This window comes from Bos javanicus, chromosome 22 (genome assembly GCF_032452875.1).
Source record: "Bos javanicus breed banteng chromosome 22, ARS-OSU_banteng_1.0, whole genome shotgun sequence".
Classification (NCBI taxonomy): domain Eukaryota; kingdom Metazoa; phylum Chordata; class Mammalia; order Artiodactyla; family Bovidae; genus Bos; species Bos javanicus.
This window is the reverse complement of record NC_083889.1, coordinates 44,176,742-44,194,711: the sequence shown is the minus strand read 5'-3', so window position 1 is coordinate 44,194,711 and position 17,970 is coordinate 44,176,742. Positions and strand designations below refer to the sequence as shown.

The following is a 17,970-nucleotide window of genomic DNA, read 5'->3' as shown; positions in this document are numbered from 1 at the left end:
TTCTGCTTTCCTGTTGGATTTCTTGATCTCATGTCATTTACAGATGCTTCTGACTTCTTGCGAGGTATATCTTACCCTGGACTTCACCACTCTCTCAACAATCTAGGTTTCACATGACAGGACCTCGCTGGCATGGGCCCAACCCCCTAAAGATAAGAAATCCTTTCCCCATTAGAACTTCAGTCCTGCCTTCAATCTGCCTATAAGACTCAGGCCGAAATAGAACCTTCATCTTGCGGAAGTACTTTTCTAATCTCCCTAAGGAAACGGCAACCCACTCCAGTATTCTTGCCTGGGAACAGAGGGGCCTGGCAGGTCACAGTCTGTGGGGTCACAAAGAGTCTTGGACACGAATGAGCAACTAAATAACAACAAAGCACTTTTTAAAATCTCCCTAATTTTAAATTCCTGTTTCTCCTCAGGATATTGTAAAAGGCTTGCTAGAAAGTGGCTCTCTGAGTTTGGCAACACTTGCCTGCTGCATTTTAGTCTGGGCTCATCACTTATGCATAAACAAACACTTTGAGTAACCACAGACCGACACTCACAGCTCCGCTCACTGGAGGTCTCAGACTGGCAAATAACTGACAAATGTCACCCAGTAAATTAAATTTATAAGCAAATTTGGGAACACTAAGTTTGTTAGCAAGCTGTAATACTATACTGAAAGAGGAACGGCAAAAATGGAAAATGATGTTACTCATCAGAACAGAGTATCACTAAAATGTTAGGGAAAATGGAAGAGTTGAACACCAAGAATTTTAATACATTTTTGAACTTTAAAGAAAAAAAAATAAGTGATAAGTTTCTTTGCACCATTTGGACATATACCTTGGGCTACTGTTTCCCAAAGGATGGGTCTGGTGTCATGGTGGTTTGTAAGATTATTTTAGGTGGTATGCTTACCAGCTGTTGTGATTTGGGCTCCCCCCACAGCAGATCCTGGGTGACGATTTAGGTATAAGCTGTTTACATGCAGGGGTGGTAATCCCCACGAAGAACTGGTGAGGAGTAAGACAGTGAGGTGGTAAAAGGAGGGAGGCCCCAAAAAGATGTAAAGCCACCAGGTTTCAGCTGTGGGCAGCTGGAGCTGGAGAACAACCCACTGGGCCCCCTCCCACACCCGTGAGGGACCGTATAAGACACAGCTCATAATTTTCCACTAGCAGGTGGGGAGGTAAAAGCATTCAATCTACCCCCTCACTGATGGGGAGGGGCCCCTCAGGATGTTAACCCCCTTGGCTGGAAACTCCTACAAGCTGAAGGACACAGGAAGTCATATGTGGGTCCAGGGGACTCTGGAGGTGATACCTGCAGTTTAGGTGGTACGAGTGGAACACTGGGACAGTGCTCTGACAGGCTTTACTTGGCAGATCACACAATAGGAAAGTTACCATTTTCAAGTCACTGTCCATTCTCAGTCTATCAGATTGCTGTGGTGGTAGTTTAGTCGCTGAGTTGTGCCTGACTCTTACAACCCTGTGGACTCTAGCCTGTCAGGCTCCTCAGTCTATGGGATTCTCCAGGTGAAAATATCAGAGTGGGTTGCCATCTCCTTCTCTAGGGGATCTTCCCGACCCAGGGATGAAACCTGGGTCTCCTGCTTGGCAGGTGGATTCTTTACTGCTGAGCCACCAGGGGAGCATCTGACTGGGGCTGCTGCTGCTGCTGCTGCTAAGTCGCTTCAGTCGTGTCCGACTCTGTGCGACCCCAGAGACGGCAGCCCACCAGGCTCCCCTGTCCCTGGGCTTCTCCAGGCAAGAACACTGGAGTGGGTTGCCATTTCCTTCTCCAATGCATGAAAGTGAAAAGTGAAAGTGAAGTCGCTCAGTCGTGTCCGACTCCTTGCCACCCCATGGACTGCAGCCTACCAGGCTCCTCCGTCCATGGGGTTTTCCAGGCAAGAGTACTGGAGTGGGGTGCCATCGCCTTCTCCGGACTGGGGCTACCTCACCTTTAACACATACTCAATGCTTACCAACCTCAACCTTTACTCTCTCTCCAGGAGAGAGACTCAGGCAACAGAGCTAGCCAGAATTTAGTTACATTGTTTTGTGGGTATCTAGTATTCAAAGTTGAGCCAGCATACTGGTTTTCTGTTTATTATAAACTTTCCATTAAAGATAACTCTAAGGGAAAAATGGTTGTTTTGCAGAAAGCTATTAAGTATTTTACAATGTTAAAGGCTATGGCAGAAGATGATTCATAATTGAGTGAGGTTTAGGAAACACTTTCTTTATGGAAACTCCCTCTCCTAATGGTCACACAAAGTAACTGGCGCACGATGTTGCTGCTCCTGACAAGCACAGAAAAAGTGACACTCTGTTGCCCTCTTCCCCGGAATGAGTGAGAAGAGACTTCTAACCCATCCATCCTCTCAACACCCGCCCATCCCTTCTGGAGATCTGTCTGCCCTCTGTCTGCCCAGTCATGGATTAAAAATGAAATTCATATCTAACACGTCTAACTTTAGCCACAGGAAACGGGAGAGTGTGGAGGACCCAAAGGGTGAGCCAAGCTTTGTTGAAGGATGGGCACATTATCTTTTCTGAACCTTCTTCCTGCCCCTTTTTGGGAGGGGAGGGGTGGAGGCTCAGCTTTGGGGAGTGAGTGGGAAGTGAGGCCTGTTGAATCTGTTTCCTGGTTGGCTTTGTGGGTGGCGTCTCCCCTCTCTGTTGTCACAGTGCTGGCTCTCAAATCTCTGCTGTGTATCAGGGGGACCAAGTGATGCCCACTTTAGGATATACTATAAAAAATATTTTGGTGACGAAAATAACCCAAATGAGGAATTTAAAAACCTTCTCTGTTGAAAATGTCCGGATACCTTGGCCACAGATACAAAATGGTTCTGTGAAGGAAAAAAAAAGCAAGTTTAAGCCTAAATAGTTCTAAAACTTACATCTGTGTACATCCTCTAGCTTTACTACAATGTGAACAATTTACAGAAGTCTGTTCTATAAAAGGTTATGAGAAGTTGCCAGATCACAAGTGTTTTTGTGTGTGTGTATTAGTCACTCAGTCGTGTCCGACTCTTTGTGACCCCATAGACTGTAGCCGGCTAGGCTCCTCTGTCCATGGAATTCTCCAGGCTAGAATACTGGAGTGGGTTGCCATTTCCTTCTCCAGGGGATCTTCCTGACCCAGGGATTGAACCCAGGTCTCTTGCACTGCAGGTCTCCGGCACTGCAGCAGACTCTTTACTGACTGAGCCACCAGGGAAGACTTTCAAGTGTTATTACCTTTCTCTTATCTGATGTATAAGTAGTAAGATGGAGCAACTAGAGAATAATTACCTAGTTACCTAGTTATTATCTACTTTTTAAGGTCCTCAAACTAGCTATATGACCTTAGGCATCTCACCTTCTCGCTCTGGATCTCAGGTTTATTGTCTGTAAGGCAAGACCACTCACTGGTCCAGGTGTCCTCCAAAGTCTCCTCCTAACAGTGTGTTGGTGGATGACAACATGTAGCCAAGGAGACTGCTGGGTGAAGGTGGGAAGATGGGCAATGAGAATAGCAGAGATTGGGGAACACTTTCTAGAAACAAATATGATATTCTACATTGGCCTCAAAATCACAGATGACAATAATTCTAGCTGTATTGTTTCTGAAACACAATGTCTGTGTCTGGATTCCAGCATAACCCAGTGCTCTACACAAAGAAGGCGATCCACCAATGTGTATTAAATTAGTTGACAAAGGCACCTTCCCTGGATATCTTTTAAAGACTCAAGGCTAATGCTTGATTATTTACAACAACTAAGATACGGAAATGACTTAAGTACTAATCAATGGATGAGTGGATCAAGAAGATGTGTGTGTGTGTATACACATATATACATACATATATATGGAACACATATATAACATACATCCACACACATAGGGGAATACTACTCAGCCATGAAAATATGAAATCCTGCCATGTGTGACGATATAGATGGATCTTGAGGGTATTGCTGCTGCTGCTGCTGCTGCTGCTAAGTCGCTTCAGTCCTGTCCAACTCTGTGTGACCCCAGAGATGGCAGCCCACCAGGCTCCCCGTCCCTGGGATTCTCCAGGCAAGAACAGTGGAGTGGGTTGCCATTTCCTTCTCCAATGCATGAAAGTGAAAAGTGAAAGGGAAGTCACTCAGTCGTGTCGGACTCTTAGCGACCCCATGGACTGCAGCCCACCAGGCTCCTCCGTCCATGGGATTTTCCTGGCAAGAGTACTGGAGTGGGTTGCCATTGCCTTCTCCACTTAAGGGTACTAGGCTAGTGAAATTAAGTCAGACACAGAAAAACAAATACCACGTGATTTCACTCATATGAAGACTACAAGAAACAAACAACAAAATAAATGACCCAACCAACCAAAACGAAGCACATAGATACAGAAAACACAGTTGTGGTTACTAGAGGGGAAGGGGCAGGGAAAGGCAAATGGATCAAAGGGGTCAACTATATGGTGATGGATGAAAATTACATTTTTGGTGGTGAGCATACAGAAGTACAAAGTTATACACATAAACACACAGTGCTGTAAACCAGTTTTTAACCTCAACTTTCTTTAAAAAGGCTAATGACAGAAGGAAGAATGATCAGTGAAAAAGAGTGGAAAATCACGGGGTTAGCAGAAGAAAGAAAGAGAGGGCAAAATGAGTGGGCAAGGGAGAAAGGAAGGGAAAAGAAACGATACACATATTGACAGACATACATGCAGTCAACTCACATACTGACAGACAGACATACAGTCAACTCTTGTTATTTGAGTTCGTCAAGATCCGGTAAATCTCCATGAACAAGGCATCAGTGAACAGCCTAACTTTTAAGAACATAGTCTAGCATAATTCTTGCAGGTGGTGAGCACGTAGAGGCCCACACAGGCCTTCCCAGGTGGTACCAGTAGTCAAGAATCTGCCTGCCAATGTGGGAGACTCAAGAGACGTGCGTTTGATCCCTGGGTTGGGAAGATCTCCTGGGGGAGGAAATGGCAACTCGTTCCAGTATTCTTGCCTGGGAAAACCCAAGGACAGAGGAGTCTGGCGGGCTACAGTCCATGGGGTTGCAAAGAGTCAGACACGACTGAGTACGCACACACACAGGGAGGCTCAGGATGTTTATAACAGCAAAGGACTGGACACAACAGAAATATCTGTTAGTGCATAAATGGAGTATACGACATGCACCAACATTTCTGTCAGTCAAAACCCATCCATCAATCGGACTATTTCGTTCACACATCCCTGCCCAGACCACTGCATCGTGCTCGCATATGCAAAACACATCAACTCCAGCACTGGTGGATCCTGCCTCCTACCGGGCTCTGCATTTGTTTCCCGAAAATTTATTTTGATCCAACCAGAATTATAAGCACACAGGACCTCCTTGTTTCTAGACTAGTGGTTCTCAAAATTTTTGGTCTCAGGACCCCTTTACATTTTTTTAAAAAGTATCAAGGGTCCCAAAGAGTATTTTCTTATGTTGGTTTTATTAATATTTGCAGTATTAGAAAATAAAATTGAGAATTAAAATTTTTCTTATTTTAAAAATGAGTGTATTATTACTTCTTAATCTAATTATCACATTTGACAATTAACTATTTGTTAAAAAAAATAGTGAGAAGAGCAGGACTGTTTCATACTCTTATAACTCTTTTTAATGTCTGGCTGCAGAGGAGACAGCTGGATTCACATATCTGCTTCCGTAATCAGTCTGCTGTGGGGTGCTATTTTTGTTGACACATATGAACGAAATCTGTTCTGAAGTTATGCAGTTAGTACTTTCTAGGCCTCGGGAGCTCTGTGGATCACACTTTAGAACCACTGTTTTAAATCACCCTCCATTCTGCCAAAAGTTGTCTTTCACACAAACACAGTCATGTCATTTCCCACTTTCCTCAAATCATGAATGGCTGCCTATGGCTCACAGGGTTGAGTCCACACTGCACAAAACCCCTTCCCATCTGGACAGACAGTTGTCTGTCCAAACTCCATTACTGCTCTGTCTTATATACCAGCACCCTGACCACCTCCAGGTATACATACACGCCTGACCTGTTCTGCTTGTTGATGTCTCTGAGGCTCAACTTTCCTCTTGCTAAGATGCCTATGAATCTTTTGCAACCCCATCTGAAGGTCACCTCCTCTCAGAAGCCTTCTCTGATTCACCCTTCCTTTGGACTTTACTTTTTTGTGTTTTAAATACTTATTGTTTGAATAAGTAACTGAAATACATTGGATTAAATTCCAAAAAGGTATACCATACAATGATAAGTAGACTTCTTTCTCACATCTATCCCTTCCTCTCCCAAGAGGACACCACTGTGATTGGTTCCTTCTACATTCCAGAGTTGCTCTAGACATAAATAAGCATATCATTTCTTTTACCCAAATGGTATTATACTATATGCACTCAGTTCAGTTCAGTCGCTTAGTCGTGTCCGACTCTTTGCGACCCCATGAACCACAGCACACCAGGCCTCCCTGTCCATCACCAACTCCCGGAGTTCACCCAAACCCATGTCCATTGAGTCGGTGATGCCATCCAACCATCTCATCCTCTGTTGTCCCCTTCTCCTCCTGCCCTCAATCTTTCCCAGCATCAGGGTCTTTTCAAATGAGTCAGCTCTTCACATCAGGTGGCCAAAATATTGGAGTTTCAGCTTCAGCATCAGTCCTTCCAATGGAATTATCAGGACTGATTTCCTATATGCACTGCTCTATACTTAACATTATAGCTTAGACAGCCTTCCACACTATCAAATAAAAATAGACCCCATTTTCTTAATAGTTGCAAATTATATTTTAAAAATAAAGCTTGTTTGTCCACCCACCCCCCATTCACTGGATATGCGGTTTCTAATCTTTTGCTGCAGCAAATATCCTTCTACAGATCAGTTTACACATGTGAGAGACTCTGCAGCACTAATATCCAGGAATGAAACTGCTGGGTCCAAGGGAATGTATATTTGTAAGTTTGATAAACATTGTCAAATTGTCCTCTGTAAAAGCTGTTCTAATTTATACTCCCACTACCATGCATGAGAGGTTCGATTATCTTTGCCAAGCAGTGTTACCAAACTTTTTAATCTCTGTCAATACGGTAGAGGAAAAATGATACCTTGGTTAAGTTTAAATGGATATTTCTATAAGAAGATCAAATCTCTAGAGTTACACTATCCAAAATGATAGCCACTTGATACATGTGGCTATTTAAATTTAAATTTTAATTAAGGAAAATTAATGGGTCAGATGATAAGAATCTGTCTGCAACGCAGGAGACCCGGGTTTGATCACTGGGTTAGGAAGATCCCATGGAGAAAGGAATGGCTACCTACCCCAGTATTCTTGCCTGAGTTCCATGGACAAAGAAGCCTGGCAGGTTATACAGGCCATGGGCTGCCAAGAGGCAGACTTCACTGAGTGACTAACACACACACCCAAATAACATTTAAAACTCAGCTCCTTAGCTGCGCCAGCCACGTATTGTGCTCAATAGCCATCCGTGGCGATTGGTTTCTGTGTGAGACAGAGGAGACACAAAACATGAGCATCATGATGTAAAGTTCTATTGGATAGTACTGCTCTAGACCTGCGCTGTCCAATGGCCACCAGGAACCCACATGTGGGTACTGAGCATTCAATATGTGGCTCGTGTGAAGTGAGATATGCTCTGAGTGGATAATACACGCTGGAATTCCAAGACTCAGAATTGTAAAAACAGAATGTAAAACGTCTCCTTAATAATTTTTATGTGGATTGCATGTTGAAATGCTAATATTTGGATATACTGGATTAAACAAATCATTAAAATTAATTTCATCTGTTTCTTTTTATTTCTGTCACGTGGCTAACTAGGAAATTTAAATTTATATGTGTCTCACACTCTATTTCTAGTGAACAATGCTGCTTCAATGGGCACACTGCTTTCTTAAGATGTGGGTTTTAGCATTTTTCCTTTTACACAGAAATAAGTGCAGTTACTATTGCTTATAAAGAAAAAGAGACTCACTGGAATCTCTTTTCTCCTCCTCGCCCTTCCCTGCTTCATGCAGATAGGTTGGGCAGCAAAATGAGAAAGGGCAGCAAAGATCTTGATGACGAACAAATTGAAACAAACCAGTAGACTTCCCACCTGGGTGGCTGCAGGCAGGAACCAGTGGCATCGCTGACCCCAGCAGAGCCTGATTTCCTGGTGCCTGTTAAAACAATGCACCAGAGAACAAAGTGCCTTCGAGACTAAGAATAGAAGAGTGGCTCCAAATAAGATTTCCAGGACTCTGCAGGAACAAGTTCCTCCCCTGCACCGCCCTAACCCACCTTCCACCCCTGGCTTGACAAATGGCCTGTCCCAGCCCCGCCCTCCCTGCAGTCCCAAGTCTGTACACACAGACGGAGGGACGGAGTAGAAAGAGGAAACCCAGAGAAAGAGGTGGGTGACAAGGGCTGCCCTAAAGGGCTGCCACCACAATGATTCTATGGTTGAGACATGGCGTATATGTTTCTGTCACCTGTGTCTTTAGCTAGGAAGGTGAAGAAAACTCAATTTTGCAACATAAACCACGAACTTGATAGATCAGAACATTTTCTAACCATGTACTGAGGGAATAAGACCTAATTATATCTGAGCATAAGTCATCTGCTTTCTAACTGAACATAGATAGAAATGTTTTCCCCTATCTGCTTAGGGGAAAACATTAATTTATTATCATCATCATCATCATTATTAGCTTCTGTGCCTTTAAGCAAACGAAATAACCTCTCTGGGTCTCAGTTTTACTATCTATAAAATATATGAACTTTCCTATCTCATCCAATCAGAAAGTTCTGCGACTCCATGCATATACAAAAGAACTATCACCCACACCTTCAGTCTCGTTTTCTTGCGGCATTAAGACACTTACTGGGCAACTAACATGATTTAGACCCTGAGCCTGACACTGGCATTCAAATGTGGGAAAACGCTTCTTCCACTGGATGTTCTTAACAGGTGCAAGGAAAGAGAAGAGGACAGAAGTGAAATGCATCATTAGACCAGAGTTCTTCACCTGGGCCAGCAATCTGCACAGACATTTTCACAACTTTGTGCAGTTTTCCAAAGAGAACATTTCAAGATGCATGTGACTTCAGGAAGGCAGGGAGCTAGTGATGTAAAGGAACTATGAGAGGCTGAGTACCATGCTAAATTCTTGCAGATATTCATTCATCGTATATGTATTTAGGACCTAATACAAGCCTGGCCTTAGGCTGGTGGTTCTCATCTTCATCACTTATTGGTACCATATTTATCTCCCCAACACAGCACAGTACTCCACATAAGTGAAAAGTGTTAGCTGCTCAGTCATGTCTGATTCTTTGCGACCCCATGGACTGTAGCCCACCAGGCTCCTCTGTCCACAGGATTCTCTAGGCAAGAATATTGGAATGGGTTGCCATTTCCTTCTCCCATAGTAGGCCCCCAATAAATGCTATTTGAGTGAGTAAACAGAGATGGTCTCTGTGGTATACTAATTTATTCTTCAGCAAACTTCTATCCCCTCTCCTGACCTCCATGGCTTGGTTCTGTCACTTGCTCTGGCCAATGGAACAGGGTAGACAGGACAACGTACTACTTCCGAGTGTAGACCTTAAGAAACATTGTGTATTTCTGCTTGCTCCTCTGGGATCTTCTGGTTTACACAGGAGAACATACATGTGGGTTAGCTCACAGACCTGCATGAGCCAGATCCACAGAAAACCTGCACACTTGTGAGCATGAGAATAAGTTCTTGATATTGCTTGCCACTGAGATTGGGGTAGTTGTTATTCAGCAAAAGCTGACTGAGACATACTCCTATACCCATATCCAGAAATTTCAGGCAGAGAGTGGCTGGCCCTGGTTTCTCTTACAGTGGGATTTCAGCAACTAGGTCATTTTGTGGCTCTCTCTAGCACACTTTCTCTAAGCTGTTAATGTCCCATTTGGAGAAGATGGCAGGGGACACAGAGACCCATATTTTAGCCATCTTGACACCTGGCACAGAGTCAAGCACAACGCTGGTTCTCGGGCAGCATCTGATGTATGACAGGATGGGCTGGCTGTTCGCTCTGGTGGGAGGAGCACTGTCAAAAATCACAGCAGGCAACAACTTGGGCCCAGACGCTCAAAGCCACTGGCTCTGCAGTCCCCAGTGTGGGAAGTGGAGCTGGTGGTGACCCAGGATCATTTCAGACCATGTGCAGCAGACCAAGGGGAAGTTATTGTAATGTGTTTTAGGAAACACATCATGGTATTTGGAGACTTTAGCACTCCTACTGCTCAGGATGAACCTAAGCTCAAAACCAAACCAAAGAACAACTAGATAATTTAAAGAAAAACAGTAAGTGAAAAATAACAGTGAAAGTGGTATGGGGATACGGGACATGTAACTGCAGTTTAGGAAAACACTGGTCCTATTCAAGTCTCCTTTTTCCTGCAAATCACAATCATAGTCAGCATTTTTGAGCACCTATAGGATGCCCTGTTTCAAGAGTTTCACAGACACTATTTTATAAACTGTTCGTAGTATCAGAAGCAGATACTATCATCTCCATTTCCCAGGTGAGGTAACTAAAGCCCAGAGAGATAAAGAACTTGCCTGAGGTCAAGTGGCAGTGAGGATGTGAACTCAGAGTGTTACCTTCCAGGATCCAATTATGTCACTGGAGAACCTGGCAGCCAGGGACGTTCAGCAGTGGCCAAGGTTAACTGCAAAATCTTGAACTTGAACCCCAAACTCCTGACTCCCAGACCAGTGCTCTCACGCCAGCTCCATGAGAACTGGCAGGTAGTGAGAAGACTGGGGGTTTATGGCAGGGGTGGGTGGGGTCTGTGCGAAACAAGGGAGAGAGGGACAGTAAATGCTACAAGGAAGACTTGGGAGGGAAGAGATAGGGACATAAATAAGGCTGACAGAGGCAGACACTCAAGGGATGCAGAACACTTAGAATACAGACAAAATTATTCAGAAAGAGAGGGCTGGCACACGCAGGCTGCTTTCTGAGCTCCTCCCAAGAGACCCACCCACCGTGGCTTCCCCAAGTAACATCCACGTAGTCTATATTTAGGCACTAAAGTCACCCATTGTTTCTCTCCCAATGGACATGCAGGGTCACCACCCTGACCTTGCCCTCTCCGAGTCATACTGCTGAGTGTTCCATCAAGACAGGCCTTTTTTAGGATCTGGCTTGAGTCAATTTCCCCTTCCATGGCACCCACTTGGTGTTCTGGGAAAGGTGTAAAAGCATGGCTGGAATTGGGGCTCTAAAATGAAGTACTGACTTCTCTGTGTAACGCGCTGCTTCCTTCCCTCCACAAGATCCAGTCAGGACCACGTTTCACTTGAGATATACGATGTTTTACAGCCCTACGGTTGCTGAGCTCTTAGACACTATGGATTCATTTCTCTGGGAGCCACTGACACCTATGGTCAGCAAGAGCTGGGACATGGGTCACGTTTGCTGAGTGTGGGCTCTGTTCTCGGCATTGTCATGAGTCACTCCACTTACTCCTCAAGACAATCCTATAAGGTGGGCACTACTGATTACCCCCACTTTACAAGGAGAAAACACATTGATAGGTTTGGTAATGTGCTTGGGATTACACGGCTAGCAAGAGGCAAATCTGGGACTGAAACCTACAACTACGTGGTTCTAAAACCCTGCCCTTAACTGTTACACGCTACCATTCCTGCACAGACTCACAGCTCCCTTGGCCAAACCTCAGAAGATGGATTTATGAGACCTTTCAAGGGTTTCTCACTTCCCTTTCTCTCTATTCACATCCAGCTCCCAACTGCCTCTCCCACACCCAGATTCAACTCTTCAAGATCCCTGCTCTAGAGACTCTCAGAGCCAAGAAATACAAATTCATTAAATAATATTTTCAAGAGCGGAATAAACGTCAATAGCCAGGCAGCCAATTACATTTTGAGTTCCAGTACATATACCTGGGAAAATGTGTATGTAAAACCATCTGTTAAATCACTTGACTTCGAAACAGGAAAGACAGGAGAACTGTTTTTCATTGTTTGTTTAAAAGTCATACCTTAGATTCATATCAGAGTTGAAACGAGTTTAGAGACATCTCTGTTTGACAGGTGTGAAACTGAGTCCAGGGAAGGCAGTGACTTGTTGCAGATGCCTCTTATGTAGGTGCTAATTGGACCAAGGCAAACATCCACCAAAATGAGCTTATTGCAAACGGATTGGAGAGCAAAGTGTTACAGAAGATGCCACACTTGATAGGAGATATATGAAGGCCCCTGTCATTAAAATCATCAAGGGCACCCATGGCCAGGAATGTCATTTCTGGATCCATTCTGCCTGACCCTGAAGCATGACCCACCGCTAACCATCAAGGAGATCCAGAGTATTTATCCTCGCCATATCCAAGTTTCACCATCTGCAAAGCAGGGATGATGATAACAGCCAACCCCTACAGTGATGTAAGAATTTTATGAGCTGATGCAAGTAATGTGAACACAGTCTAATACACATTAGCTATTACTGTAATATTTTTATTAACATTATATTAACTATCCCTGAAGTGTAGTAAATCTTACAAAATAATTTCCATATCTAATAACTGCTATCCATATCTGTATTACTAATTTCCATATCTCAAAGGCTTAAAGGGTGAGTGAATAGCGAGGTGAGTGAGATGGGAAAGGAAAAAGATAGCAAAACTACACGTATCACATGAAAAGATTAAAAATGTATGTCTATAATGGCCATGTACAAGACTTGGAATTAGTATTACAAACATCAGTCTTAGAAACACAATTCTGGTCAAAGAAACAGAAAAAGCAATGAAGATTTTCTTTGAAACACAGTTTTGGCTTATCCAAAGCTTTAACACTTAGCCACAAACAAACAAAAGGAGTAGAGAGAGTAAGCTTCAGGGCTCCTAATCACTCTTCTGCCCATGGAAACATAACATTTCCAGCCACTTCTTCTGAAATTACTCAAACAGGCACCACTACTACTAATGAGAATACCAGTGAGCCTGAGTCTCCCCTGGTATTATCTGGCCTCATCTTCCCAACGATGAACACATTCAAAACACCAGAATTTTAAAGAAACTTACAAAAAAAATTGCTCCACACAGAATGAACTTCCCAAACTGAGTTTAGGCATCTTCCAATCCAAAGAAGAAAAGGTCATGAAAATCCCCTTTGCTATTAAACACATACACACATACATTCACTTACTTTTTCCTTCCCATTTAATGAAAACCCGTGTCTTGTAAAAATTAAAATACTGGCATGGTGGAGCAAAGAACGAAAGCCCCGCTCCCCTTGCTCTCTTCCAATCACAGATGCTAAAGGAAGTGCTGACAGTGAGACACTCCACATAACTCACCGTCCCCACCAAGCACAAACATCTGTGGTCTTAAGCACAACCACACAGCTCTTTTCTGATTCATGTACTTCAGCAAGGCAGAAGTGTGCCTCCATCGTCCCAGGTGCTCTGAGCAGCTCCTTGATCTGTTTCTTGGGCGATGCAGACGGCTGCCCCCTCCCACACCTCAGCTCCTGGAATGGTCCAGCCAGGCTCGGGTGGCAACTGAGAGCCCGTCTACCCCTGGTCCTGCTGCAGGGAGCTTACCTGAGTACGAACAAAGAAGCAGCACCACACCATGGGGCGCTCCGACCTCATCCACACAGAGTCCCCCGCCCCTAACTGCGGCGGCGCCCTTCAGACAGGATTCTCTGAGCAGAGCAGAGCATGGTTTCCCTCAAGGAACTCCTCCCCACTACTTGGGCTGTATGACAGGAAGTGACAGGGGGCCATCAGTTACATTGTCAGAAGCCGAGAACCACACCAGCCCAGAGCTCCCCACCTCCAGCGGTTTCCTTGCCGGCTGCTGCTTTTGCAGAGCACCCTGCCTCCTGGCATTCAAAGGCACACCAGAAACTCAGTTTCTGGCTGGCAACTCCCAGCCTGTAAGGAACAACAATGCTTAAGTGGGTCCCCACCTAAAAGCCATGCTGGGCATTCCGGCAGCTCTAAAGGGCTCACTGCCAGGATACCATGCTTTGTAGACCCAAACGTTGGGGTGAAATGGATAGAGAAGGGACACTGGGAGGAGAACTGTGTGTGTGCTCAAAGAGGAATCAACAGTCCACTTGAACTTCACCCAAGAGTCAGGGCCCTGCCTGGCATGCAAAGTCTACGCTGAATCCTAATTTCATAGCAACTCAACAAATGAGAGTGATGGTAAACACCCCACCCATCCGTTCCTTTTTTTCCTAGACAAATTTTCTCTTCAGAGCCCCTTGAAAAGAGTTGCTTCTGGAAACCTCTCTTTGAGCTTTTAACAGGATTAACAAAAGGCCTTACTGCTTGCCTCCGAGTCCTTATGGAAACAACTCGTGCCTGACATTTCTCATTTTATGAACTGGGGATCTCACCAATGAACACCGTGCCCTAGTCCCCTGCCTTTGACAAGGCCCAGATTTATTGGGTCAGACAGTCACGTGAACTACAAGGTTTCAGATGGAAACCGTGCCTATTCAACCCTTCACCACATTACCCTCCCAGCACAGTGGCAGAGGGACTTGAACCCAAGGAGACATAACTCCAGGGTAGCTTTCAATTCTTTTTTTTTTTTTTTAATTTTATTTTATTTAACTTTACTATTTTTTAGTTCTCTAACAGGGTGGGTATTCGATTTGCAACCATCTTTCTAATTGTAAATTTCAGCAGAAAGATTGAGCCCAGGACTCCCCAAGACATTCTTATAAATGCACAGATTTTTAAAAGCCTTTGCCTGTCTCAGCCCTGAGTACAATGGGGGGACTCATCAAAGACAGGGGTTCATTTGATAAGCTTCGATCCAAGACTCAACCTCCGAGCTTAACAGAAATGCTCTCCCCATCCATTCTTGGGCCAGCAGCCGGGTGCTAACATTTGGTCTCTGAAGAGCGCATTACATAAGCATGCTATGGAAGGATGCACCAGGCTCTGGCAGTGCAAAGATGAACCAAAGACGACCAGAAACAAAATAAATGCTGCCAGGAATTTGCAAAAAGTGTTGAGGGAGCCAAGAAATTACTAAGCCTGGCAAATGCATTTTTCATAGGGACAATTTCTGGGAAGGCTTCTTAGAGCCAGAGACACATGGGCAAGATTCTGAGGGGTGTTCTAGGCAGAACGGGCAAGGGCAGTGGCGTGCAGACCCATATGAGTGCTTAGCAAGCAAGGCAAATACTTTGAAAGTACTGCTATGATGGGCCTGCATCCTGCTTCAGAGAGCATGACGGGGGTCCCATCTGTCTGGGGAAAGAGGGAAGTGAAATCGCTGTGAAAAGGCTCAAGCCCTTCAGGCAAGCGTGTGGGTCACCTCAAGGCCTATATGTGGTACCTCCCTGGCCAGGCACCCAGGAAACACTCAGTAAAGTGTGAAAATCAAACAGCGATGTCCACAAAAGATGGGCTTCAGCTTGTCCTCAGGATCCTCTATTTTCCAAAGCCAGACTCCCCACAAAGCAAACCTGGGGTGAGCAGTGCTATCGGGGGAAAGGGAAGTGTTCCTAAAAAGGCTTCCTTCTCTGGCCTCGTGCATAGAAAAGGTCCTGATTTGTATAGGCCTGTAAATAAGCTAATCTTAACCAGCCCTGGCAGTAGGTCAACTAATGAAGAATGTCAATTCTCTGAGGACCAAGGACCAAGGGTCCTTTCCCATAAGCGCAGGCACTTGAATCCTGTTGGAATTTCCCTCTGCAGGGGCCCCAGCCACCAAGACTAGGGTCCACTCCAGGCAGGAGCCAAAGGCAATGTGAGATGACCACGGGGCACTGGAGTTTCCTTCTTTCCTGGGGGAGGAAGGGTACATTCACATGAACTAATCCTAGAATGATTAAGCCTAACTTCCGGGCTGCTGACTGTGAATGAGAAAGAAGAATCGAAACCTGTGGGCTGCAGCACTTTGTGGAAGAGGTGAAACTTGAGTGGGCTCCGGGGCAGGTAGCCACAGCAGAGGGAGGGAGGGCGGGAGGACCAGCAGAGCCCCTGGCAGGAGAAAAAGGGCACAGCCTGCAAAAGGGAAGGGAAGAGCCGGGTGCGGCCCTTCCCTCTGATGCCCCTGCTTTGACAGGAAGAACAACTCCAGTAATGAGATTGCCTGGGCAGAAGGCACCTCGTAGGAACGTTTCCACAATGAGAGGCTCCTGCTCTGGAAGGCTTAAGTTCATTTTGAGCATTATAATGAGAGCTTATAAAGATATGGGATGTGGGTTTTCTCCACGTGGCATTTAAGATACCATGAACTATTCAAACACGTTTTTCTACTGATTTTTACATTTTAAAAGTACCATAGTGTCATTATAATACATTTGAACCACACAGAAGTATATAGTGTAACAAGTGAAGCTTCCCAAAGGCCTCGCTTTTTGCCTCACCACAATCCCACGTGCCAGAGGCACTGTGTCAAAACCAGAGGCAGATAAGTGAAAATCGCTCAGTCATGTCCGACTCTTTGCGACCCCATGGACTACAGTCTGCCAGGCTCCTCTGTCCATGGAATTCTCCAGGCAAGAATACTGCAGTGGGTTGCCATTTGGGGTGAACAAACCTAAACGCCTTTAGGACCAGGGGGTAAGGGATGGGAAAGAAGTGGCTTGGCAGGTACTGGACACCACTGAGAGCACTTGCCTTAGAAAAGTTCCAGCTTATTGGAGTGCCAAGGGACTAATGGCCCAAGTGAACAGACATTCTAATTTTTCAAGGGAAGCTGGGAATTTTGGATTTTACATGAAATCTCCCAATTTTTAAATGCTGGCAACTATCTTTTTTTTTTTTTTTTTTAATTCTGTACAAGCCACACAAAGCACAGTTGCTGGTGGATTTGACCCAAGGGCCACCAGTTTGCTACCATTGATGGTGATCCTTTAGACATTTCCTTCCATCTAAACACACGTAAACTTGTGTTTTATCACCTTTAAAATATTCGTCAAAAATGCAAAGCTAACATTACTTTAGCACTTGCTTTCTTCACTTAATATCCTCTTTCCACATTGTTCACATCTTGGACTGTTCTGCATAGCACTCCATGGTACGGGAGCACCTTTGTTCATCAGCTCCTGCCCTGTGGACAGTCAGCAAGCGTTAAGAGACACACGTGAAATGTCACCTCTCAGTTGCTCATTCCTGACAATGTAACTCATGATGAAAGTGCACCTGTGCACAGATATTAAAATGTCCTAAAGCCACAATTACTGAAACCATTAATGGTAACTGCAGATTTTCGATGTTTTAATATGAGAACTTTTTAATTTGATCTTCACAACTATCTCAAGGTGGGGCCTTACTATTGTCTCTACCACATAGATTTTTTAAAAACTTGAGACTCAAACCGGTGGTGTAAGCCTGCCCCAGAGGGCCTACAGGGGGCAGGGTTGGGCAGGGAGCCAGGTGGGCTGACCTCAGAGCTCCTGCTCTCTGCACACAGCCCTAGGACAGACTGCCCAAAGCCTGCCCTGGGATAGCCAGGATCTGACATACGGCAGATGTTGACTGCAAACTACTGGAGGAGAGAAGGACCACTAACAAACAGGACAATTCAAAGAAAAGCCTCATTTTAAAGTTCTACTTCATACTCAGTCAAAATATATTCTACATAAATTAGAGGGAGATGTTAAAAAGGAAAAAAAAAAAAAAGAAAAAACTATGAAATTCTGGGGGTGGCAGTTCTCAGGGTATGATACTTTAAATATGTGACACCTGAATCACTATATATTATCAATAGGAAACTACCTAGAAGGCACCTTTAGGTTTGCAATAAAGGTCCCTGTTCTTCCACACTTGGTGAATGACTGCAGTGGTAGCAACTTCTCATTGAACTGCAAAGAGACTAGCACCAGGTGGGGCCTCATTAAGACCGCACCCCTCCCCCACCTCCTTGTGTCACTAGAGCTCAAAGTGATGTGTTTCTTATGCTGTTAGCCTATTAACTTATAGCAAGTTC

At 44.7% G+C, this 17,970-nt stretch overlaps 1 protein-coding gene across 6 annotated transcripts in view; it reads right to left on the bottom strand.

The window, feature by feature from the left end:
* ARHGEF3 (Rho guanine nucleotide exchange factor 3) overlaps positions 1-17,970 on the bottom strand; it is a 312,008-nt gene that overhangs the window by 164,538 nt on the left and 129,500 nt on the right. The window contains exon 1 of one of the 6 annotated variants that reach the window (XM_061396612.1): positions 13,611-13,810. The exons of the other annotated variants lie outside the window; for them this stretch is intronic. Within the exon in view, the coding sequence (XP_061252596.1) occupies positions 13,611-13,661 (51 nt within the window). The 5' untranslated portion in view covers positions 13,662-13,810. Of the gene's footprint in view, positions 1-13,610; positions 13,811-17,970 lie in introns of those variants that run through there. 6 annotated transcript variants of the gene reach the window in all.